The 27,794-nt window shown below is 31.6% G+C and overlaps 1 protein-coding gene across 9 annotated transcripts; it reads right to left on the minus strand.

The window, feature by feature from the left end:
- Window positions 1-285: 285 nt before the first annotated feature.
- On the minus strand, window positions 286-27,688 carry LOC106670009 (cholinephosphotransferase 1). Of its 9 annotated transcripts, none has more exons than XM_014399969.2 (10): window positions 27,177-27,686; window positions 15,578-15,725; window positions 13,011-13,133; window positions 12,836-12,939; window positions 12,156-12,287; window positions 10,563-10,694; window positions 6,643-6,801; window positions 6,452-6,577; window positions 6,249-6,378; window positions 286-462 (listed from the first exon to the last, which is right to left on the minus strand). In XM_014399969.2, exons 1-10 carry the CDS (start codon window positions 27,411-27,413, stop codon window positions 353-355), a joined length of 1,401 nt encoding a protein of 466 aa, XP_014255455.1. In that variant the 5' UTR covers window positions 27,414-27,686; the 3' UTR covers window positions 286-352. The 9 variants fall into 9 exon arrangements, with proteins under 9 accessions (XP_014255455.1, XP_014255454.1, XP_014255459.1 ...); XM_014399968.2 differs by lacking the exon at window positions 12,156-12,287 and adding an exon at window positions 12,579-12,713 and having other exon boundaries at window positions 27,177-27,685; XM_014399970.2 differs by lacking the exons at window positions 286-462; window positions 12,156-12,287 and adding exons at window positions 615-1,028; window positions 12,579-12,713 and having other exon boundaries at window positions 27,177-27,688.
- Window positions 27,689-27,794: the final 106 nt, after the last annotated feature.

Raw genomic sequence — 27,794 nt, forward strand, 5'->3', positions numbered from 1 at the left:
ATTGAAGATCTATTTTTTGATATTTTCCAAATAATAAATATTTTAAAATTTCTTATATTGATTGTAATTTGTTTTTTAGTTAACCCTCATATTTTTCTCCATTGTAGGCAAGCATTTGGTAGAGTTTAGTTAGTTAAAGCCCAAATTAAATGTTATTACATTCGTTAATAGAGCAAAACAAAATCTTGTGAAGAAATGTGTAATGAAGCTTAGCTCAATTGAATTTTTCACCGCGTCTCAGTGAATTAGTAGTTTGAAATCAGAAAGAAACAACAACAAAAAACATAATAAAAACAAATTAAATAATTTATTGTCAAAGAGGATAACAATGTTTGGATTAGCTCGGTAAGCATTAATATTGCGTTTTGAGGCTTATGAGGCTTTCAGTACTCCGACTAGTAGTTAGTGGCGATTGCCTCAAACCAGTCAGCCTTTTATCCCAGCCAGGTATCACTTTTCCTCCTAGAAACAAAATCGTCAGCAAACCACACAAAATCAAAACAAAGAGCAAGGCTTCTACAATAAAATTATCAACTAAACTACATAAGATATAAAGAAAATCAATGGATAAAAACAGTGTAGTGATATAATCCACATACTTTTTATTTTCCACCATATTTAATTATTAGAAGTAATAAAATTACAACTACTGTACAAGAACACATTTGAAAAAATACAACTGTTCATATCACAGAAAATTCAGTACCACTTATTTTCTTATATATATTTTTTTAAGTATATTTTTTTCATTTTTTAATGAATGCAGCCATTATAAAATAGAGCAAGCTAGAATAATAATAATAAAACAAAATACATCAGAGTACTATAAAACATGCTCTAAATGTTACTTATTCCATTCAAAACATTATTCTGTACAAATTACTCCCCAACAATATATAAAATTCAAATAAAATTTGGTAGTTATGCGACAGATGCGTCATAAACAATGAATTCATCATCTGAGTCTGTGTGTAGCAACGGTCCTTCTTCGGTCAAGTTAAATGCTTCGTCTTTTATAGCCAGATTAACTGCAAAACACATTCAGACTATTCCCACTGTTCACTAATTCACAATCAATTAAGTCTGTTTTAAAAAGACAATAAAATAAATGATAACAAGACATCAAAATGGTACGGGATAGGATCAAATAAAGAGGATTATTGTTAGAAAAAGGAAAATTGTGTCCAACATTAAACATTGCTTTATGATATGAAAGGCGATAATTATTACTACAATGTTAAACGTGAAATTGATTACATGCTAGTTAATATGAACATATTCACCAAGAGCCAGTACTTAATGTACACAAACAAGATACAGACCCAGAAAAGCTCCGTTTAAAAATAGATCCAATGTAACAATACAATATGAAAGAAACTGGTTAGCTTTCTACAAGGAAAAATACATAGGAAACGCAAGAGCCAATCCCTTTGTTCAACAATCGATTGCCATGATCAGAAGTAATAAAAATACCAAACAAAAATACTTTGATAATAATAAAAGAAAATTAAGAAAGAATTCTCACTGTAACATAACACTATTGACCATTTTATTTTTTCTACTTGCTAAAAATCTTCAATTTATATAATATTGTTGCTTAAGGTATGACAAAACTTAAAAATTATAACAATTTATAACCAAAAGGTAACTTGAAAGGATTTCTTTACTTTTATTAGTTTATCACTGGCGAAGGAAGATTTGTGAATGACCAAGCATTTGATCAAACTAGTGACAGTAAAACGTAATAAGAACTCTCTCTTAAACATGATAAGAAAAAAGAAATCAAGATTATACTTTTTACGTTCCTAGGCAGTCATAAAAAGACATTCCTAATATAATGACATGATTTTGTTATATTTAGATGTTATCTCCTCAATAAATCAATGTAACGTCTCTGTCTTTCTCACACATTCACATCCGCAATAATGACAAGACAAATAATCACAACCCCGACACACAATTAAAATTGCATGCTGAAGTCTACTTTTTTTACTATTTTTTCCTAGTTGAAACATTAAAGTTAACTAAAGTCCTGAAAAATTATCTTTGTCAAATAAAACTGTACCTAGTTTGTATATACCATCCAAAAAGTGATTCTTTCTGTATTGGTTATTTTATGTAAAGATAATTTTAAAAGAATAATGCCATTTCCCAATAAAAAAAGTTTACTGTTGATTTTAAAACAACTTTTTTTTTCCATTGAAATATATGAATACTTTTAAAAATTATTATTTAAGGGGGAACATATACAAAACAAGCAATCTTCAGCCATTTTCTAACAGTGAAGTACTAACGCCTTTAAAATTGTGTAAGCTAAAAAAAAAAATTTAAAAAAAAAGAACTAATATTCAAGCAGGCAAAATAGCAGTATTGTTTCTATTTGTAACCATGCATAAACCAAAATAAATGTTCAATTAAAAGCACATGTCATGAGCAGTTTTGAAAGTCAACTAAAAAAATGATTACACATTTAACAACTAACATTAACCTTAAATAAAATATTAAAGTGGATTAAGAGTAATACATTTGAGAACTTATGAATGGGCAATATTTCAGTGCACAAGGTATAAATCATTTATAAAATGTATCCATTTTTAATTAAATATCAAGTCCTGATGGATGATTCGTGGCTGGTTCAAGGTTTAATTTATATTGAATATTTCCCAAATAAAAAATTAACAACTTTTTGATATTATTTTCTAGAAATTAAAAAAACAATCTCATATTTAATATTAGTATTCCGTCCTACAAGGGTAGTCTGCATACATGGGATAACTGATTTTAATTAAACTTCTTTCGGTGATACTAGGTTGAAAATTATTAAACAAATATTCAAAAGTTCTTGCCAATTTGGTAAAAAATATTTAAAAAAAATATATATAGCAATTTTTTAAAATATATTTATCTGCCTTTGTTCTGCTTGTATATTAAGGTTGGTTATTAATTTTTGTTTTGTTTCTTTACCTGGTGATGAGCACATTGTCAACACTTTAACCGTTGTGTTCACCGACACACCCAAAATACATTTTTGACGTATTAATTAAGAGATTTAACAAAATAATTAAAAATCTACAAATAAGAAAAACTAACCTACAAAGGTTTTTTTACAAGAAACCAAGTTAATATTCTTTTATCATCATACAATATTTTTGGATAATCAAAACATTAAAGTTCTTAATCAAAATTGTTGGCCTTCCTGTGAAGGATTGATTCTTGTCAAATCACAAAAATGGTGATAAGTTTGAAATGACTCCACCACTCTGTTAATAAATTAGAACCTGAGATAAAAAATAAAATGTCTGAGGAGTGTTTGTTGATTTCAATTTTATTTAACTGATTTAGCATAAAACACCTTGTTGCATATTAAAAAAGAACAGAAATCAAGCTTTCTAACGGTTGTAATAATGCTGAATTTGGAGTAATCCTGAGGAGTTATGAATTTTTAAGTGCAACACTGGGAATCGGAGGAAAAAAAATCCCCAGGCTAGACTGACTAACACGTTTGCTACAGCATTAATTTGTAAAGACACTCCCGAGATATGACAAAAAATTTTATTCAAAAATTTTTTTTTCTTTAAAAATCTTTAAAAACTGCCAAAAGATCGTTTTGAAAGGATTTAGTACATCGTACCAGAATAATGGCCATTCTGAACGTTAATTCATATTTGAAATGGTTTTTTTTTTTTTTTTGTTAAAAAAATCTTATTTAAGGGTTTCAAAAAGAGTACTTCAAAACGAAACTGCATTATTTTTTGTAAAAATAATTTTTTGGCCACTATTTTACTGGAAGTGTTTTGTTTTTTATAATTTCATCTCATATAATATAATCCTGCTTATTACAAAATTCAACCCTTTGAATTCAGTTACAATAAAGGCAGAAAAACATATTTTTTAAAATTATTTAAATAATCTTTTTTACCTAGGTTCCTAGACTCCAAGGCAAAAATACTCGGACATACGTCTAATATTTTTTGATCTAGTATCACCAAAAAAGAAAGTATCATAGAATTTGCGTTCCCATTGCCACCTCTAGTTAGCTAGAATTTCAATTTTGATAAATACAAAATATTATTTTGTGATATCAATGGTGTTCATTTTTCTAAAAGACAGAAATGAAAAGAACAAGCGATATGGTTAAAATTCATAAAAGAAAAGAATTAGAAATGAACACATACAATTAATATTAAGCAAGTGCTTTAAGTCATGCTTTAAGCATCGTGCTAATTGGCAGTAAACAGATTTCAACAAAAATTACTATTACATTAATTATAAAATATTGGATCTTAACAGTTGTGGGTTTGTTAAAAGAAGAAATTCTTATCTTCTTTCAATGCCAACACCTGTTAAGTCCTCTAATAAACTTTAAATTTATTTAAAGTAGTTTCAGTTGATCACCTTCATATTCTGCTTTCTCCTCTCTCTCAGGCTTCTGACCCACGCTTCAACTATTTTTTTCACAAATAAGAGGTTCGCCCAAAATAAGAGTACAATGGGAAAATATTTATGTATTATTAAAAGGCAATACAATCTATTTTATATTCAATTTTTCTCTCTGGCTATGAAGAAAACAAAAATAATCATATATTAAATCAAATTCACTTGAATTTTAACCTTCTTAAATTTCATAGAAGACAAGATTTGGCCGGATGTTAAATAGTGAATTTTTTCTTCTTCTTTTTCTTGTTAACAATTCGAATATTTCATTTTTAAATACACTGTTAAGAATGTCCATACTCTGGCTTTTTTATTTTATTTGATACAATTAACAATACATTTGGTGTATGAATAAATATTTTCATCCTTTATCGTGTTCTGCTTACTGTTCACAGCATGTTGTCATCATTCTTACCATATTAATAATTTAAGAACACTTACATAATACTTAATGTCTTATTTTCTAATAACACAGTTTTTTCAATCACCATTCCACTTAAACAATAAAAAAACAAAATTCTGTGGGTATAATTTAGAAGGAAAAAAATACATAATTGTATAATATGTTGTAAATCTAATTCCCAAGACTCTCAAAATTGAAACTATAAATGAAAAATATAATCACTTATTATATAAACCAAAATTAGAACTGTCTTTTATTCTAAGTTCTATTAAAATGAAAATCATTTGGCACAAATGAAACACCAAGAAAAATCCAGAAAGAACACTCCATTGTTTGCATTTAAATTGTAAAAAAATTAGCATTGTTAAATGAGGGATATTTGACAATATGATTTTTAACGTTGTAAACTCCTATAAAAAAAAATTTAAAAAATTAAATAAACTCTTCTTTTTAAGTAAATGAAAGTTACCTAGATATCATAACAAAAATTGTGACTTACAATACACCCTACACAACTAATAGTTTTTTAATATATATTTCAACAATTCACTTTGTTAACAAATTTTGTTACTTAAAAAAATCCGTATATGACAAATTGACTTTTTCACATCTAAAGACTTTGTACCATATCTGCACATGCCTCTACACTTAGTGACTTGACATTTAGGAACGGTAACAATTTCTATTTGTTATAATAAATATGGCTACTAGACTAAAAGAGGAAATATAAATTTAATAGCTTAATACTTAATTAAAATACCTTTATACAACTTGTTACAAATAGTTTTAAAAATACAATTTGTTCATTTATCGCCTTTAAAAAATAAAAGGACTTTTTTTATTGTTAAATATGTACACTAATAAAGAAAAATAGCAGCATTGGAAGTAGAAGTGAAAAAAGTTTTAATGAGAGAAAATAACAACGTAACTTTCAGTGTAATTCAAATTGTTTTAAGGAAATATTTTTCTTAAATATTATAAATTAAAATATTCAATGTTAATAGTTAAAGAAACAAAACTCTAGTCAATTTGAATACAAGCTAAGTTGTTATATCTTGCAAATAAAAAGATTCAGCCCAGAAACCTACTTTATATTGAATTTGTTGAACAAAAGGGATAATTTTTTTCCATATGAAATAAAGCAGGAAGATTCAAAGGGGTCAAATGAAAAGCCTAAGGTTCATGCTCTTTCTCAAGGACTAAGTTTAGGAAAGCAGCATGGGAGAGCTGTTAAAAGTTAAGGCAAAAAAAAAAAAAAAAAAAAACTAATTCGATATTTACACACTGTTGTTGTAGCAATTTTTTATTTTATCCACCTATTCAATATTGACTTTTCCCATGCTACTTTACTGTGATTAGTGATAATGTTTTCGGGATCTGGTCTGTCTGTAATTTGAAACTTGAGTCGTACCGTTTTTGTTGGCTATCTGCTGGGCAGGATTCTGGTTGGGTACTATTCTGAACAGCTGGATATGCATGTGGTCGCAGATTTCTAAGCACACTTGTCTCGAATACCTCAACAGGTCAAAACAGACCCAGACCTGTCGAAATAGAAATTGTTAATAAATTTTGTATGAATTTTTTTTTTTTTTTTTTTTTATGTAAACCACTTACTAAACAGAACCAGAGAACGATGTATTCGCTGATGAAAAAATTGAAATACTGATTTAAGAATAACATCGCAGGACCTACGAGTGAAGAATCTAAATAGTCCATTTCATTCCTCGTCATATGAGCCACCTAATTCAACAACAAAAAAATCATTAAAATATTTTTATACGAAATATAAACCGATGGATACTCACCACAAGCCTGTTCGTGACTTTGGCAGCTACAAGACCAAAGGCGAATATATAAAGGACGGGATTGTCCTCGTAAACGCGGTCTGCACTTTTTTGGCATATTATAAATGCTGGTATCACTACCAAGCTCAGCGGAATAACAGGAGAGAGCACACTTGTCCCCTAAATAAGAAATACAACTTTTTAGTTTACAAAAAAAAAATATCAAAAATTTAAAAATTGAGGTTTTTAAGGTCCAAACTACAACTAAATTACTTTGTGAATTTACAAAACTTCTAAAGCATGCACATCTAAATTAATAGTAAGCTACTGTAAGCAACAATACCAATTTACAGTTAATGTCATGTTTAATGTAGGTAACATAAGCATGGCCAAAAGGTACAAATTAAAAGACAACATTGTGCTACACTACAGTATGTGAAAATCATTGAAATCCATCTCACCGGTATCGAATGATGATTCATCACTTATTAACTAAAAGCATTAAACGCACCACCTCTAGAACATCCAAAGGATAAGAAATAGTAATGTAGAGTGTAATTTCCAGAAGGTTCGAAAACTGTAGACTTAGCTGATTTACTTTAAAAAGTTTCATTCAAAAGGGATTCAAGGCAAAATGATTTGACTATGATTAATTATGGCCCTAATAATTACGGCTTGGGGTTTGGCAAAATATGGAACTGCCTTATTTTTCTAAAGGTTACTCCAGTTATGGCTTAATTTCATATTTTACTTTAAGTGTAATGTCTCTCTACATACATTAATATTTTATGCATTATTATGTACACTCAATAAAAAAAGTCTCTAAACACTTACTAGTTTACCCAAAATATGAGCTCTAAATTTCTTCTTCATCATTGGATATGAAAACATTATTTTGTAAATCTGAATATATTATTTAAAGGCTTTTGAATCAAATCTAAATGATATAATTTAAAGGTTATTTGTTTTCATAATTACTTTTAATATGCTAATCGAGAGCCAAAAAAAGTTTCTGAACACCTAGAGGCACTTTTGTTTTCCAATGTTCACTGTCATCAGTGTGATTCTTTATTAGATTTTAATTTATTTTTTTATAATATTTTAAAGATAAACGGGTTTTCTTTTTCTAATTTTATATTCGAAGATTATAATTTTAAAAAAGTAATCTAATTTAAAAAAAATATTGTGAGTAACTTGTGTGATCACATAGGCTGCCTTTTATTTATAATTTTTTCCTTTAAAAACAAAAAAAATTAATTTTTCATTAAAACAATCTCATGAAATTAAGTCTAACATCATTTCCCCATATAAGGAGCTTGGTAATGCTGAAAACAGACGTGTTTAACCCAGTCAGAAAAATTAAACAAAAGGGTGCTGTTCTCAAAGAATCGATCGCTAACCTATCAATCGATCCTGAAATTGCAGGTATTCTGTATCAAGATTATATGTTATGCACCAAACAGTACAAAAAACTATTAAAAATCAAGGCGTGTAAGGACACAATCTCAGAAAGAAGGAAGAAAAACAGGGAAAGTGCCCATATTTTCTGAAGAGCATTTAAGTAAGCCTGTGCATTTTGGGAGACTGTTATTTTCACTGAAAAGAGCAAATTTAATGTCTCAAGGTCAGATAAAAGAAAGAAAGTGTGGTGTAATCCACGGGAACACTTGAAATTAATGAATATGCTTCATTGCTTATGTGTTTGTTTGGTATCGGCAATTTACCTATAATCGATAGGATCGTGGACCAATACATCGATGTTCTAAAACAGAATTTAAAGCAAAGTACTATTACATTGGGTATAAAAAGGACTTTCTATTTCCATTAAGGCAATGACCCCAAAAGACTTAGAAAACTCGTGGCTTCTATATAATTTAATAGTAAACTTTTAAAATAAGATTTTTTTTTTTTATTGGCCTTATGATCTTGCATATTAGCCATGGTACGAATTCTTGTGTGTTCAAATTGGGGGTTATCGGGAAAAAAGGGCCAGAGGCGACGGTGGGAATCGAACCCACGACCGCGGCATGACAGTCTCTCATGCTAACCACTCGGCTACCGCGGTCCCCAAATAAGAAGATTAAAAAAACTATCTAAAAGCAGAGATTTTTCAGAAGAGAACTAATACATCCCCTGACATGACAAAAAAAACTAGTTCTATCAATGAAAAACTGTATATTAGGCAGTGATAAAAAGTTGGGGAGGACCTACAGATTACTGAAATGAAATTTATATAAATGTCAATAAATAAACAAATGAAAAATAATGTGTTCGGAGACTTTTTTTGCTTGAAACGTATAATTATATATATTTTATTTAATTTCTATGTATTGAAGTACACGTTATGTGAATTTTGTTATTGATTAAAGTTTACAGTTGCAACGCATTGTGTAGTTAATCAATTTAGCCCATTATAATTTTAATTTAAAAGGTTTGCTTCTATTTCATTGAAGTTTGGAAACTTTTTTTTGGCTGAGTGTATATATAATGTATTTAAAAGTTGACAGTTTTACAATAGTCTTTAAATGGATTATCAATTTACAACCTGGATAAAACATTAATTGATATGTTTGCTATTATTGGTTTTACTCCTTGTTAAATGCTTGAGGCACACCTTCTAGCCATTTTTAGTTTTATTACGAGAAAAGAACAACTAAGCATTTTATATGGAGCAGCCTTGAGAAAAATATTCACACAGGAATATATTGCATTAATACAATGTCAAAGTTCGAGAGACTTGTAAAATAACAAAATGAATACAAATTAAAATTATCAATTTTAATAAATTCTTTAAAAGATGAGATATACGTTCTAGAAAACACATTTTAATTTAAAATTTAATCAATCAGGATATTGCTTTTCCTATAATGATGAGCGTCAATGTCCATTCTGTTATGCAATATATTCTCGAGGTAAGGCATATTTAAATTAAAAGCAGCCTGCTTGAGACATACGTAATAAAAGTACACAATAGCGTTCTGCCTTTAAGCCAATATGTTTAAAAGTAGAAAATCTAATAGAACACGTTATGATGGAAATTCAAAAAAGAGATGGAAATATTAGCTTAATTTGAGGGGGAAATTATACTAATCAAACATGCTGACAGCCGAGCATTAATGATTTACAGCATGCTAAAATTTAGAATATTTTAATAAAAACCAAACGCTAAAAAATAACAAAATAAATGTATATCAGTGATAAATTATAATTTAAACAAATGAAAACTTTTTTTAATATCCTTATCATCAATTTGATTGATATTTTAAAAAAAAGCCAAATTAATCTAATTCCTGGGGTGAATGTAAATCACACAATATTTGATAATAAAACTATATTCAGGAAACTATGTAGATATTATCACACCAAAGTTTTACTTATTTTTTTTTTAATTTTTAAATTTTCTTCTTGAGGTCTGGTCACGCAGTTTGGCCATTTTTGATCGACCTGGCCTGCCCGTGCTCATTGTATTGTCAGATATTGCATTTTCTCACTCATCCTTTTCTTCAGTTTTGTCTCCCTGAATAGACTGAAAATTGACAATGAAGATGGTGAGAAGCCAAAATGCATGACAAAAACAACAAGGTTTGGTGGGCCAGGATGACTGAAAACTGACCAAACTGCAAATTATTTTGTTTGATAAATTATAATTTTCGAGTAAGTTCAAGCGTTATAATAAGCATTCGACATATACCTAAGGAAAAATTTGAGAGCATATTATGCCAAATGCTTTGAATTTGGTTAAAATTCCCAAATGCCAAGAGAGAAAAAAATTACATGCTTTGATTTGATAAAAAGTAAACAGCTAAATTTCTATTGTGTACTTTTATCTACAAAGGGGTAGGCGTATAAACATTTTTTTTTTTTCATATTCAGTCTCTATTTACAATCTTACAAGTTAAATTAATGGAAGCATGCGAAACGACGTTTTATTTTCAACTCACAGCAACCGAGGATCCGTTTTTGCCTATGCCGCCAGTCAGGACAACTGACGCTGTCCTGTGGAACATGTAAATGCCGACCACCGTCCCGATCAGCACTTGCACATGTTTCATTTTGAGGTTTATCCAAGGGATCTAATTATTTATTTTCCCACCAGAGACGTAAAGTGAACCACAAGAACAAAAACAAAAAAACAGGATGAAATAAAGGTACAATTACACACATTAATAATTTGTGGGTTTAAACTTTAACGGTTCAACAGTGTTGTACAGTTAAATTTATCCAGGATAAGGTAAATTAAAAAATATATGACTGGTAGGAAATGCCTTTGAGACAAAAAACAATAAAACTTTTACACAAAGGGAAAGAAAAGACAGCAGACAAATACAAAAAAAGCCCTGTTCCAAATTGACCCTACGAAAATAAAAAGACAGTGCTAAGACAACTTGATTCCTTGCGTATTAGCTAAGCAGGCTAACAACTATCACATAAATTGAATGTAAAATCAATTTTAAAAAGTAAGACTGATGACATTTGCCTATTTTAATCAGATGAACCATGTTTATCCAATAAAAAATCATAAATTAAACAAAATCAATTGTTTATGCCAACTGATAATGATTTTTTTTTTTTTTTTAAGAAATTTGACTGTAAATCCATACAAATATACTTAAAATAAACAATTTCCCCAACATATCATATTCTCTTCATTCATATTTCTCTATTCCTAGACTGCTTTGGTTACAATTCATCAAAAAGCATAATCGCAGAGTCGAGTGTGATCTGTGCACTTGTGATAAAATAAAATTAAGACACTATAAAACCAGCTTTTGCAAAATTATACTTGCCAGAATGGTAATAAATTTAGGATAGGAAAAAAACATTCAAGACCATGTCTAAACACTGCAAATATAATTACTGACAGCTTGTCAACGGTTAATTTTGCAATTACAAAAATGTATATATTTTATATGTTTGTTTAAATAGGTGGTTAAACATTTTTGTTGTTTTGCTTTTCTCAATTTTCATTTTGTATTGAAAAAATAAATAAACAGTATTATATAATACATTATATAATATATTTGATAAAATTGTAGGAAAAAATTTAAAATCATTATTTGTTATTAGTCAATGTTTTTTATTTATTTTTATATCATTATAACTTTTATTGTTATTAATGAGAAACATCAAAATTATCTTTGATTATATCCTGTAACTGATGACGGAACGAAATGAATTGTGATGAACAAAAAAAAAAAAAAAATATGGAATAAATGTCTTAAATTTAATAAATACTGGAACACACATGCTAAACAAATATCATTCTCCCTTAGAACAACAAGTATACAACATTTAAACAGACACAATATCAACACTGTTTCATGCTAAACAAAAATTATTAAAACAAGGAAATAGCTGGTTCTGAACTACTGAAATTGTGTATGTGTATGTTTGTTTTTTGTGTGCACCATGCCAAAAAAAGAGAAACACCAAACACATCAACATGTGCAAAACTATTTTCTTTTTTTTAAATAGATTGCATTAGGTATTTGTTGCATCTCTGTTTCTCTTTCTGGCTTTTCTAATTGACTTACAGCTACAGTGGAACCATTCTTGCCCGCTCCACCCGTCCAAAGTATTGGACAAAAGTCAAGGAAAACTCGAAAGAACGCAGTCATAAACACGGTGGCCATTCCATGATTGAGGGGCATGTTGATAAAAGGCATCTACAGACAATACCATTCAGTGTTATTTTCATTAGAAATTAGAACCTGAACTAGGGTGATGTGGAAGGAAGAATGCCGTTGCAGAACCAGACCTGGAGACTGTAGCCAACCCAAACGTTCTAAAGTGTAATATATATGACATTCCAAAAACTGTGATCATGTTAGTAGCGAACATCCCAAATGGTTTAGTTTTCAATATGAAATTCCTCTGTTTAATTTGAACATTCGAACAACACCAAAACCCTACAGTATTAGTCGGTTTCGATTGGCCATACTCTCTCTGCAACTTACAGCAACCGTTGAACCATTCCTGCCCACACCTCCATTACATATAACTATGAAAAGGTCATAAAGAGCTACTGAACCACATAAAACTGTCATTGCCAGAATTGAATGACGTAATTCAATTATATGTAATGATGGCATCTGTAAATCAAAATGTATTAAACAAACAAAAAAGAAAAACTATATAGTGACGATTAATGATTTGTATGTAATAATTTAATTTGTGTTGATTAAATAATTTCTATATATAATAAATAAAATACCTGCGTGGACCAAATGTTGGGTCCGAAAAATGCAGAAATCATATGGATGGCCATTATGGTGAACTGTGCTTCTGTTACGTCGACTCTTCCAAAACGTAACGTCCCTGGAAAACATAAACTTAAAAGCTAATAATCGAGAACATATCGTAGACTGAAAAAAAAAATGAATATTTACCTGAGACGTATGCTTGCCAGTGTGCACAATAAAATAGTGTTATAGCACAAAAACACTGGAAAAACATCCAAGAGGGATAAGCGCCGAGCTGTACCGCTATGCACGCTGAGATGGCCACAAATACTAAAATAAAAAGGTTTCCTTGCACTATTTACTATTCAGATTTTTTTATATTATTATTATTATTTAATTTGTTCCCTATAGTAATATCACATTAGTACATATTGCAAATGTGATCAGTAAACTTTTGTCCACAGTCACAGCACTAATACTAATTAGTGCTCCACCCGGATGACACGTGCCATGAGAAACCAGCCAATGCTGGAACTCAGTGTAAGGGATTAAAGAGCAAAGTCTCGAGGCCATTAAGGCAATGTGATGGGTTCTCAGGATGGGAGGATGGGAAAGTATAGAGAGGGCTTGAGCAGTAGGGATAGAATTAGATGAGATGTTCATGTGAAATGTTTGGAATCAGGAACGGATTAGTTCGTTGAAGGAATGTTGAAATCTTCGATAGGGAGGTTAGTGCCGCAGCAAGAAAGTTAACTGAGTTCTTTTCATTGGAAGGATTGGATGCACTTGATGACTTGGCAGAACCCCACAGTTCGACTACATATGTCCAAAGTGGTCATAGTAAAGTCTTGTATAAGGTTAGTTTAGTTTTGACGGTCAAGGTGGTTTTGGTCTTTACAGTTGTCTCTTAAGTCTTGGGTGTCTCTTTTGACTCAGATGGAAGTTGTTATCTCTTTGTTGTTGATTTACAGTGGAGGGCAAGAATGTTTTTCAATGTGAACACTGAGAACTTTTTATTCATTCAGGCTTGTCCTCCACTTTTTGCACCAGTCTTCGGTAAACCCAAGGTGTGCATGGATGTTGGTAACTTGGATAGGATTTGAGTTAGAGGATAAAATTGCAGTATCATCCGTGTAAGAGGTGATGAGTACTAGGGTGTATTGTTAGGCCAGCAGTATAAATGATTAAAGGATGGGACAAAGAATGCTCCCTTGCGGGAGGCCTGCTTAGCTGCCTGACTTCCAAGAACTTGTTGCCTCAGTGGTCAGCAGTTGGGTAGGATATCAGGATAAGGTAATAAGGAGTGGGTAGGAAGTGTTTAAGTTTATAAAACATGCTCAATAGATAGACCCTACCAAAAGCCTGTGCTACATCTAGGGACATACCCAAGCAACACTTTTTATTCTCTACAGCACAAGCGATGGTGTCAATAACTCTGAAACCTTGTTGCATCGTCAAATGATGAGGATGGAAATCGAATTGATGAGAAGGAATGATTTTATGGATATCAACAGCTTTAAAATAAGTCTTTAAAGGATTTTGAACTTTGAAGGAAGAAGGCTGATAGACTGCTGTAAGAGGATAATTATACAATTGGGAGGTTTGTGAGCTTCATGAATGAGAATAATGACGAAAGAAGAGAAAAACTGTGAGAGAAAAAAAATTATGTCTACAGAAGAATTTTCTATTTATGGAATAAAAAGAAACCTCTCACAGTTTATGCATTGTTAATTTATTGTTGTACTTATTTTTATTACTAAATTCAGGTCATTTCGGATCATTTTAATTTTCAAACATTTTAACATGTTCCATAGCCTCCTTTATCATGATTGACGGCAAAAATTGATCCTTGGCAGATAAATTAAAAATGAAACGTTTTACATGCTTTCATCATAATTCATAAGATTGTAAATAGAGAATGAATATTTAATCAAAAAATTGAATATAAGCCAACTCTTGATCATCCTGGTCCGCCTACTCTCGCTGTTTTTGTAAAATGTGAGCAAATCCCCATCCTTAGTGGTGAGTTTGAATTCCTCCAGGCATGGACAAGAAATTGCATAGACAAACCAGTGATGAGAGACAAATACAGTGAGTATAGGCATACCAAAATAATCACAAAAACCAAACTACAGCTTCATCACCCCAGTTTTCTCAATTTCCCTCTTTCTGCTCCCCCCTCTGTGAAATACGGCAGGCATCTCAAGAAGATGATGACCTGCTTGCACTGGCCAATATTCATAACATGTAGTTGCCATCTTAGCTTCTCGTCGAAAGTTATGCCAGGGAATCTTGAGCATCCTACAATAGAGCTTCGTCCCCATCTGCAGCTGAGGATCCCTCTCATACAGAAGGGAAATGACCTCATCTTTCAAAAACCTATTCACTCAGTATTGGCAACCATTTTGTTGAATAGTCTGCACTCTTGTTCCAACTTCTCCTAGATCGGTATTGTACGTGTAGATAGTGGCATCTTCGTCGTAGAACGAGATCTTTATCAAGGGCTCAATACCATTGAAGATACCATTAACCATAATCACAAACGGGGTACCAATCACATTTTCCTGCTTTCTTCTTTCATAGAGCCTAATTCCCAGTATTACCCTAAACTTCTGGTTGCTGAAGAATCTCCCAAGCAACTCCAAAACTCGTGATACTTCTGGAGAATACAGTATGTCCATATCATGCAGAGGACCCTCTCGAGGTTTTAATTTAAATGTTGTGCCTTTTAACATTTTAATATTGATTTCTAATTTATTGTTAAAATACAATACCTGTTGATACAGAATCGCACCCATGGTCAAAAAGCTCTCCCAGTGGAGATGAAGTCCCGGTTCTTCTTGCCTGTTTGCCATCTATCGCATCTAAACTTTGGTAAGCAAACAGGCCAAGGGCACAGAGTACAAATGACCATCTTGGAGCCTGAAAAAAAAACCAAATACGCATGAATTAAAATTTTAAAATTTTCAGACTCTTTTGTGATTATATTTGGTACTTGTTAATTAAGTAGGAGAGGAAGTTCATATTAATTAATCACTGACAGTTTAACGACCATATTCCTTAAACTGTCTTATAGCACGGTTTCAACAAGTCTTTCATTAAATTTAATAAATCAGGTTCTATTTTTGAATAAAGTAGCCTATGCATAAAACACGAAGCGAATCATGAGTCAATCAAACGGGTTGGGAGTTTGAACTACTGACCTGGTCAATAAGGAGCATTTCATTGTATTTAATAACACTTTAGATGGGAATGTTCTCACAGCTTAAAAGAATATCTGAAATGTCACAGCTTGCAAAGAAAAACATTGAGATTATGTATGATGTTAAATTCCATACTTTGGTAATATATTATGCAATTAAATGATAAATTCAGAACAAAATGGCATGGGAGAACAGGTCAAAAAGTTTTTCTTAAAAAAAAAATTCTGTTCATATAATATTAATCCTTCCTAATCTTATAATTTAAGATATTTATTGTAATTTATATATAAAAGCATTTGTATTGCTTTATGATTAGAAGTGTTTGATGTTATATTTTACTTTATACCATTCTAAATGTTTAAAATACACTTAAAACCAATTCAGAAAATAATTTTTCTGAAGATAAATCAATATCATATACATTATTTTAGGGTTTACATGTAAACGATTTATAGAACATGTATATTTCTGAAACTGTTGTTTGCTTAATTTAATACAACTCACACCTTTAAGGCATTTTATCTATGCTGACTGAGTTGCAAAAATGCTAATTGGGTTATTGTTATTGAGAGTAAAGGACTCTAAAATCGTAACGCTAAGTGAATATGCTTGTAGTCTCTTCTTTTACTGATAATCTATCCTATTAGAAATTACAAATATTTGTGAAATCACTTTTTGTCCTTTTATCCAATCCATCACTTCACAATCATTCATTTTTCAAAAATTGTCTATTAAAAAGTACCAAAGAAGGCATTTTGGATGGAAGATTAAATTGGAATTGAGATTTTCAATTGTCAATTAAATTTTTTTTGGCAATACTGTTCAAATGACAGAATTGCACGTATTGGATGCAAAGTGCCTGTTTTAAAAACAGGTCATTCAACCAATGAAGAATTGTCTAAACTAAATGTTTTATAATTTAATGAATCATCCTGATCTAATTTTGCAATGTTATACTAATTCTAATTATAATTAAATAGCACATATCGCATGATATCTATGCAAAACTGTTCAAACAGGCCGATCGGCTAAAATTCCTTCTAAAGGATGAATCATCATAAGATAAGTGTATATATCAACTTGGTGAGGGGTTATAAGGGTTTTTTTTTTTTTTCAAACTACAAATTTTAAATACATCAATGACAATTGTTTCATATCCAAAAAATGTATAACAACACACGCAAAATACAAATAAAAAGTTTTACAAACATCAGAACACTCTTTAGATATGAAATAAAAATAATAATTCAATTCCTGACAGGCAGATTGTTATCCATGTCATATTGTACTTTTTTTCTATTTATCTGTATATTGTATAAAATCTAAATAAAGTATTTAAATTTTGTTTTTAAATATTCAAATTTACAAGGATGATTATTCAATTTTGCAAGAAAAAAGTAGGTAAAAAGCAAGAATTTTTGTTAGGACACAATTGGCACACTTTAATGCATGCTAAAAGCAGAACAGAACAAATGGAAGAAATAAATGACCACGCACTGGATGAATTCACAAGATGCAAATAAATAAAAGAAGTTCATGAATATTTCAACCACGAAAACAAAATCTACCTTTCTCATCAGGCAGGACTTAAGGTAAATAATATGGAAAATGAATGAGATAGAAACTGGCGAGTCTGCCATAAAACACCAGACATCGGAAAATTAGCGAAAGGGAATACCAGAATGTGAACCCTTGAAGGTAGTGCTCTTTCTGGGGTATGGAAAAAAAGGGGCATTTTATTCCTCAATAGATCTTTTATATAGCAACAGAAGAAATGGATCGCCATAAGTGATCCTAAGATTTTTTTAAATTTTTGGGACACAACCGATACATGCAAGTATGAATTATGATGATAATGATAAAAATGTATACTAGGAAATCAGGGCTATTTGTTTCCCGAGCACTACAGCCCTCTGGCTTGTACTTTCCTAGTTTCTTAGTTCAGTGTAATCAACTCGATCCTTCTAAACTTGTCTAATGTTGTGGATACCTAGCAGGGACTCTGAAACTTTTGGCGCAAGGATGTTTCAAGGTGAGCCAACCAGCTGAGGTTTTTTAGTGCGATCAAAGTGCTTCATGTTGTCTGTTTCTCTCCTTGTAAACGCTATCCAACTGTATAAGAGCTTTCGAATCAATCGAATTTTGTGGGATGCTTCAGATAAAAGTCATCATAGACACAAGATAGCCAAACACTGATGCTGCAATCGGTGTAGGTATGAACAATATGCTTGTCTCGCTCTGATGGCTCACCTTCATGTTGTGAAATGTTTCGCTTCATTTTTAATTAATTATTTTTATTTATATATTTTAATTAATTTAATTCAAATGGTTAACCCAAGATAGTGTCCACAAAACAACCTGTCCACAACATGTAAAAATTATCTCTTGAATGTACTTAACAAAATTTGGAAGAGCAAAATTCCTATCCCCGAATCATGGAAAACCACATTCATAACATTAATTTTGAAGCCTAACAAGGACCCAAATGCTTCATCTTACCGCCCCATAGCGCTTACTTCATGTGTTTTAAAGATATATGAAAGACTGATTAAAAATCGTTTACAGTGGTGGTTAGAATGGAACAAAATACTCCCTAAGTTTCAATACGGGTTTCAGAAAGGCCTCCCAGCGCAAAACGCACAGGCTAATTTAATCTGTGATATTTATGAAGCGTTTACAGAATCGAAAACACTTTTGGTCCGTTTTGTAGACATCACGGCAGCCTTGATACTGTTTATTTGGGTCTCCTAGCAGAAAAAATGTCCAGCATTGGTATTCCTGCGGTGGTAATTAATAATATATTTAAAAAATTTGGGTAAAAAAAATTGTTATAAAAATAAATGATTCTTCATTTGGTCCTTTCACCACATATCAGGGACTCCCCCAAGGAGGAATTCTAACCCCCTTATTATTTCTGGTCTAAGTGCACGATTTGGCTACTTCCATCCCACCCTCAATTAAAGTAATTCAATATGCTGACGATATTTGTCACTATACGGTTCACAAATATGTAGAGGCAGGAATTCTGGCATTAGACGAAGGAATGACCACATTTGCTCACTGGATTAATACCAACAATTTATCAATATCGGCTCCAAAGTCATTTCTTTGTCCTTTCTCTCAGTTAAATTTCTCGGCTTCAATATTGACCGTAAATTATTGTGGAAAGACCACATAAATATGAGAGGAGAGCCCTGTCATTCCCTGCGGCCGGGTTGGTGGCATCTGGCTATTGGTGGATGCACGGCCCTGAAGGTCGGTTCGTTGGCTAATGTATAACGAGGCAAAAAAAAAAAAAATACTACATCATTGACTGCCATTACTACATTTCCATTACCTGGGTTTTCTTTGTATTTATATATTTTATATTTCCATTGAACTTAGCTTTGCAATCGCAGATGTACAGGTAACTGTTACTTCCACCTCATGCCATAACCAACAAAGGGGGTCATTTTGAATATACCCATATTTGTAGATGTTTTCTCAGGTGCCGGTGATCGGTATAGTCCTGTCACTAATCTGAGTTTAGCCCTCTCTAACTTTAGCAGTTTGCCAGTATTGGTGAGGTTGTTTTAGCGTAAGCCGGTCTAGCACTGTCAAGCAAGTATGCACTTCAACATTACAGATGAATTATTCTGATATTCTACTACTGAATTTGAATAATTTAATAATATATTTATTAATTTTGAGGTTTTAATACTATAAAAGCATATTTTAGACACTACAATTCTAAAACTACTTTTTTTAAATTTTGGACATTTGCTTTTTATTCAAAACTTTCCCAGAAAAACACTGTCTTATTTTGTCCAAACCATATTGATGTCATGGCAATCCCATTATCAGCAATTTTGAATTAAGTGATTTAATTTGGTAGAAAGTTTAAAACTTGTGTATTCATGTTAACAAGAATTTAGAAAATTAAAAGCTGCTAAGACAAATAAAACTAATTCAATACTGCATTGTTTGATAAAACAGTAAATAAAAAAGGCCGCTGCTATTGCAAACAGCACACAAGCTGACAAAGCTAAAAGGAGCTGTGTAAATAGGGCCAAACATTTAATTTTCTGAAGGAAATAATTGATACAATTTAGTCTTGAATTTAAAATGAATCTGAACAGAAAAAAAAATCAAATAAGTTTCTTATTTAACTTTGCTTAATATAAAAATTAACAATAATGATTAAAATATCAATTATTTTATGATAAAGTAATAGTTCATATACATTGAAGTTCTCTGCTACTTATGTCGATTTTTGAACACTCATATGATGCAAAAATTAAAAAAATAAAACAAAGTCAAACTACCCATTGGAACTTGCGAATGAGTAATCAAACAACTTTTTCCATATTACTAGCAATTAAAATTCCGTGAGCTATGCCAGGATTTGAACCCAAGAGTCAGAAGCCCTAACTAACCACCACTGTCCATGATTTTGAATATTGGCTGAAAAAGAGAAATGAAAAAAAAAATTGTAGAGATGGGGAGTTGGTGTCTCGTGGGACCGAATATCACATTAGCTCAATTATAGAGCAAGATATGTATCTTAAAAAGATATTATATATATCTTTTGATGTATATCATATATCATATAATAACATATTTCATATCATATAATATATGATAAATATATCATATATTCATCTATATGAAAGCTGTATGGATCTGTATCCCACTTGTAACAGTAGCTTTTCATTTCAACTGCATTTTTATAATTTAATTACTATAAAAGGTCAACACTAAATTAAATTGAATAAATTAAAATACCAATATATAAATAAGATTTAAGCATTTAAGAAATGTACCAGGAAGCAAAAGATTTTTTTTTACAAAAAAAAATGTTAAAAAACTTTTTCTGGTTAAAGTTGGGGAAATGAATTTGATAAAGAAGAAAAAGAGAGAGAGAAAGGAGAGAAAGGATATGGAAATGAGAGAAAGTTATGATATCCATGATGTGACCTCGATATTGAGTTTCATCAATGTCAGATCCAGTGACAATTAGACCATAAAAAGTATGCTTTCTTTTAGTAGATAAGGAAAAATTGTACTGAAATTTTTTCTTTGTGCTATTTCAGACTGTTAAATATTCGAATGACTGTCTTTGTTGAGCCTATTGTGAGAAATTATTTTACGAACGAAAGAAACTGTTATTCGATTGCTATTTATTTATGGAAATAAGCTGTCCCTCAAGGGTTACATGAATGTAAAAAAAGAAACCGTGTGTCTTTTTATCTTGGCGTTGTGAGATAATTTAAATTGGAGGTGATTAACCACTTCAAGTTTCATATTTATACAAAAAGGGCTACTTGTTATTTCAATATTTAAAATTGAATAAAACTGACAAGCTATACAGAAACACGAGACAAAGAAGTTCACTTAGCCATCATTCATTAAACAGAAGAAAATTTTTGTTTTAAATCTTTCAATTAATTAAGGTTTTTAGTTGAGATAATAAGTCAGTGTCACGAGCGGGATTCAAACCCACAACCTTCGGCTAGATATGCCGCTTTTTTTTGAGTCGTGACTTGATCCACTCGGACACTAACTTCCCATCTCAACCCCACCTTTTGAATTCTCCCTCTTTTTTGCCATTTTTCATGATTTTTGACTTTTTTATCTCAACTAAAAACCTTAATTAATTGAAAGATATTAATTGGTCAAGTGGACCACGAAACTAGTGAATTTGTTTTAAATCTTCATTAACCTGGGTTATATCATCCCTTGAATTTAAGGCTTTTATATTAAAAAAAATATATTTATAATAGAAAAACCTTTAAAAAAATGTTACTTTTCAGATCTGGTTTCTCCAAAGTTCAACAAAAATTAGAAACATGAAAATAATATTTTTAAAACAGTTTGCCTAAATTCTTCTTAAAAAAACTCATTGGATTTTTACAAATTGTAAAATGCCTTGTCATGTTTTGGCATATTATTCAGAAAAATAATTGTGAGAATATTGCCGGCAAACAAGTCGGACGATTGGGCAACCAGTTGTTTACATTAACGCTCTAGCAAATTTATTATCAATCTTATCAACAATTCAAATGAATATCACCTCATGTTAGTAATCGAGGAGAGAGGGCATGTATGAAAACATACTTATCATTTTTTTGTTATTATTATATTTTTGGCTCAACTACAACAACCTAATCGTTTAAAATTAGAGTTAACTAGCATCATTACATATTTGATGTTATTCATTTATAAGCCGAGTTTTCATCTACTGTATTCATAAATAAACAACACAATGTAAACAAAAACAAAACTAAGAAATACACAAAGATGGCTTAAAAAAAATCATTTTCTCATTATTAAATTATGCAAAACAAAAAATGGCTGATGATTTAACTGCCCATAGATCAAGTAATTAAATAACCAAATGTATCTCTAAACTTCAAAACAATTATGTAACTATATAATTCTTTCATTTTTCCTTGAGAAAATTTCAACAAAATTGTACATTTTTGTATATTTCATGGACTGAATATTATAATGGAACAAGTAATAAAGCCATTTGTCTAAATGTTTTTTTTAATCCTTTAAAAGGAAATCTTTACAAGTAATTAACTCAAGTCATGGCAATGAGCAAGTTATGAAAGTGCAACCAAACAATAGAAATTCTACTCGATAAAAAGAAAGGGAAAGGAAAAAAATAAGGCAAATACTTAAAAGTTCAGTTATTTAATACAGAAGCCGTACAAAGTTGCCTGAAGTTGTTTCAATTTGCAGTATAGGCAAGAGCAAAAGATATTTTTTCAGCACAAAAAGCATTTTAAGGAAAGTAATTCCTATCATACATGAGGGTTTAACATAAAACTTGGGTGTCGCAGACTAAAATTCGAACCCAAAATTTAATTTAATTTTGAACCCCCACAGTGGCAAATCAGATGCCCTAATCACCCAACCCTAGCACGTCTTTTCTTTTAAATAAAATATATTCTTCCATGAAATTAAAGAAAATGAGACAAAATTTAAGGTAATTAAGCGCAATCAAGAGCTTCCCATCATAAACAAGCAATACTGTGTATGACAAGAAACTTTTCAACATTTTCACACTTAGACGCCATAAAATATAAAAAGTACATTTAATTAGAACAACGTACATATGCAGAACATTAATGGCATTGGTACAAAATGACAATAGCATAAGTAACTAACCATCCCTAACCATTTTACTGTAGACATTTCTTCCATGTCAAAGAAACAAAATGACAAAATTAGAAGACATTTTTGGAAAATGTTTTTGAAGTGATAATAATTCAACTTTTCTCAGCCAAATACGTTTTGGTGTGGCATCAAAGGGTTCCAGTAAGTAAAAAAAAGGGAGCTCCCAATTTCTTATTATAAGTCATTGGATACAAAACCCTCATTTTTGTAAATAATATATTAATTAAAGATTTTTAAACAATAAAAAATAAATTATTTAATTTAAAGGTTATTTGTTTTCATAATAACTTTGAATATGCAAATCGAAAGGTAAAAAAAATTTCTGAACACCTAGAAAAACATAACTTGTTTTCCAAAGTTCACTGTCTACAGCCTGATATTTATCTAAATAGTAATCACATTTTGCTTAGTTAGTACCATGGTAGTCTTTAATATGGAAATACCACAGTCCACTCAGAAAGTAATTATTAGTTTGTATAATGAAGGAAAATCATTTTGTGAAATAGGAAATGTACTTAATAAGTAAGCGACCATTGACAATTCATTAGATCTCCCGTATAAGGAGCTTGGTAATGCTGAAAACAGACTGTGTTTAAGTTAGCCAGAAAAATTAAACAACAGTGTCGTTCTCATAGAAGTGACCACCTCATCAAGTACCGCAGAAATTACAAATATTCTGTATCAGGATAATAATATTTCAGTTATGCCCCCAAAAGAAACACTATTAAAAATCAAGGCATGCATGTCGCAATCCCAGAATGAAACTCTATAAGCAAGAAGAACAAGCGACAGCACCTCCAGTTTGCTAAAAAAAAAAAAAAAAACATTTAAGTAAGAGGGAGACTGTTATTTTTACCGATGAGAGCAAATTTGATGTCTTGGGGTCTGATGGAAAAAAGAAAGTGTGGCGTAAGCCAGGAAACACTTGAAATTAAAGAATACACTAACAATAGTTGAACATGGTGGGGTGCTTTGTGGTAACTGCAACAGAACCAGGATTTTGGAGGGATTCCTGACTGGGCACTGCTACGTAAGAAGGTGCATGCACCATATGAGTATAGACAGAAGAAACCCTGTGCAGATATTGCCAGGAAGAGGTGGAGACTGCAAAACACATTTTATGTTTTTGTGAAGGTATGTAAGTGCAGGTTCTTGCAACTAGGACAAGAAAAACCGCAAATAAGATAAGGAGCCGCTGGCAAAGCAATAGAGGTTGATAAGCACCTGAAGCTGGCCAGTAAGTTATAAAAAAAAGGGGGAAGCACAATAAATCTACTCAGGTCGAGATGCAGAAGGCCTTGTGACCACCTCTTTTATTCTTATCCCCTTTCTTAACTAGTTAAACAACTAGTCCTACCAATGAAAAGCCATTTATTAGGAGTAAGAAAAAAATGGGGGTAGACATGCAGATTACCGAAATAAAAGGTAGATAAGTATGCATTTATTTTGCTTGAAATGCGTTTTTTTCATTTCCACGCATTGAATACTTTTACATGTTATATGCATGTTGACTAAAGTTTATAGTTGCAAGTCATGTTATTAATCAATTTAGCCTATTATTATTCAATTTAAAGGGTTTGCTTCTATTTCAGTGAAGGTGTTCAGATGCCTTTTTCACAAATAATCTGGATCATGGTAAGGTCTTGATGAAAGAGCAAATTCAATTGTTATTGGCAAGCTTTCCACCTATTTTAAGGTCATCATCAGGGCAAAACAATCTTAAATATGACTACAAATTGACATAATTAATTTTGTAATAGAAGGTTTCAAATTTCTTTGAAATGTCAAATGAGTGAATCGTAACCAACTCGATATCACTAACAATAGTTAATTCATTAATTTCAGTAATTTCGTGGTCCGCTTGACCAATTAAACATTACAATTAATTAAGGTTTTTAGTTGAGATGAAAAAAAGTTAATGGCACGAGAGGGATTCGAACCCACGGCCTTCAGCTAGATACGCCGCTGCTCTACCACCTGAGCTATCGTGACCTCGATCCACTCGGACATCAACTCCCCATCTCAACCCCACCTAATGAGTTTTCCCTCCTTTTGCCATTTTTCAAATGTCATGTAATCGGTTTGGATTCTCGACGACGATTGAAATGGCGACGGAGAGCTTTAGTGAAGTGTACTTCAATNCTCAGGTGGTAGAGCAGCGGCGTATCTAGCCGAAGGTCGTGGGTTCGAATCCCTCTTGTGCCATTAACTTTTTTTCATCTCAACTAAAAACCTTAATTAATCACTAACAACAGCCCGAAATTCCAACTTACAACTATTGCACAATCAGATATCAATGAAAGTAATTGGGCCAAGAGTCAATCATTCTTATGGTATGAAATTAAAGATCAATCATGCCATATATTTTGAGCCTTGTGGCATAAGAAAGTAATCCTGACTAGTGATAAGAAACGTTTATGAGAGAGAAATTTTCATGCTTAGAAGTCATAAAACATCATACGATTTTTATCCAATTGAATAATTGATCAAAGGAAACGTAGATGATGAGATGTCTGATATGGGCAATGCAGGAAAATGAAGCTGAATCAATTGACGTTGTGGTATACTAATCCATTTACGTTTTAGTGGTCAATCGACCAAGTTACTTTTTTCAATTAATTATTCTTTCTATGTAAGGTCTTGGTTGGGATAAAATTGTGATATACTTGTCACCTTGAATTGTATTCGAGAAAGTTTTAAAGAGTGAAAACACTCCGATTGACTTTTTGTATAAAATTTTGATTCATGAAGAGTTAAATTAGAATGTGCCTTGTGTTATTTTTGGTTTAAGTACATTAAAAAATTGATAATAAAAGGTTCATTTTTGTTTTTCAATGAACTAGCATTTGATATTATGTGTATCTTTCAATATCAAAATTACTATATCAAAAAAAAAAAAAATTGAGAAAGATTGAAATTGGTCTAGTTCTTTTCCTGTTGCACAATTTTCATTCATCAAGAGGAAGATTAGGATGTGCCTTGTGTTATTTTTGGTTTAAGTTGTCAATTTGTGTATCACCAAGAAGTCCATTTGGCCTACTGACAGTGATCTTGTTTATACAGGATCAAAGTAATTGCTACAAGGAAATAACAAGCGTATAAAGGTGGCCGGAAGTGGTTATTTTTTGTATAAAATTGTACGTTATAAATGTGTGGTGATTAGTGACTGGTTAATCGATATTTATTTAGAAATCGTGAGATGCAGTCTGGTGTGATGTAGGTTTCAGAAAAACATTTTCTTTATCGTGCCAACGTTTCGATCTTTATTGAGATCATCTTCAGGGCCTGGGATTTACAAACATTGTTTAAATTTAACAAATANATACTAAAAAAATTTGTGAAAGATTGAAATTGATCTAGTTCTTCTTCTGTGGTACATGAAGAGTTAAATTAGGCAGTGCCTTGTGTTATTTTTGGTTTAAGTTGTCAGTTTGTGCTTTCATACTGAGAAGTCAATTTGGCCTATTGACAGCGATGTTGTTTATACAGGATCAAAAGAATCACTAGGGGGAAATAATTTATGAGAGTGAAGGAGGCCAGTGGTGGTTTTTTGTTTTGTTTTTTTGTATAAAATGGTACGTTATAAAATTGATGATAAAAGGTTTATTTTGTTTTTTAACGAACTAGCATTTAATATGTGTGTCTTTCAATATCAAAATTACTATATTACAAAAAAAAATTGAGAAAGATTGAAATTGATCTAGTTCTTTTTCTGTTGCACAATTTTCATTCATCAAGAGGTAGATTATTAGCCTTGTGTTATTTTTGGTTTAAGTTGTCAGTTTGTGCTTTCTTACTAAGAAGTCAATTTGGCCTATTGACAGTGATCTTGTTTATATAGGATCGAAGGAATCACTAGGGGAAAATAATTTATGAGAGTAAAGGAGGCCGGAGGTGGTTTGCGAAACGTAGGATTTCACAACCATCGGTGCAAAAGTATATAAAAAACAAAAGGGTTTAAAAAAAAATAAGTGAAAAGTTCTAAATATAAAGATGTGTCGCTCACCTCGGTCTTGGCATCGGGGCTGTAGCAGACTAAGATTAAAGTGGTGACAATGTTGACGATGAGTCCGACGACTGTGATCAAGTTCGGGGCGATCCAGATCGGGATTCGGCCGACGAGCCAGTTCCACCAGGGCTGTAGAAAGCGGTCGAGGAAGCTGAGGCTCTCACAGTTGTACTTGTGGTCTGAGAGCCGCTTCAGCTGGCCCGGGCTCAGGATTTTCTCTTTGTAGAAGAACATGGTCCTCGCCGGGGCCTAGGCGCCGTGGGCCGAACGGCGCATCAAACGGGAAAAGGGCGAGGGCGCCGGGCGAAGAAGGCCAGGACTGAAGCAGGAGGCGGACTTTTGGATTTTGTTCCGCTTCTTCCGAACGCTTTTCGACGACGGAGACGACTCGGCACCGAGCTAGACGAGAATGACTTCACAACTGTGAATTGTGATGGACGAACGGGGTCGAGTGACAATCGATCGCGCCACACACTCACCACGTGCACCACCTCGATTACAAAGATTAGCAATCGATTCACAATCCCGCCTAGATTTAACCAATTGAAATTCAAAATAATATTTTATTTGTTTTTTGTTTTAAATAAAAACAGGCGTGCCAGCAAAAAAAGCAGG

The sequence above is a fragment of the Cimex lectularius genome, unplaced genomic scaffold, assembly GCF_000648675.2.
Source record: "Cimex lectularius strain Harlan isolate CLEC.00 unplaced genomic scaffold, Clec_2.1 scaffold157, whole genome shotgun sequence".
NCBI lineage: Eukaryota > Metazoa > Arthropoda > Insecta > Hemiptera > Cimicidae > Cimex > Cimex lectularius.

What these genes read in the sequence shown, in the direction of transcription:
- LOC106670009 (XM_014399968.2), bottom strand. Translation starts at nt 27,413, where the DNA reads ATGTTCTTCTACAAAGAGAAAATCCTGAGCCCGGGCCAGCTGAAGCGG. An exon ending in CTGGCAAGCATACGTCTCAG is followed by an intron (nt 12,940 to 13,010) that starts GTAAATATTCAT and finishes TATGTTTTCCAG; the next exon opens with GGACGTTACGTTTTGGAAGA. An exon ending in GGAATGGTTCAACGGTTGCT is followed by an intron (nt 10,695 to 12,578) that starts GTAAGTTGCAGA and finishes ATAAATAATTAG; the next exon opens with ATCCCTTGGATAAACCTCAA.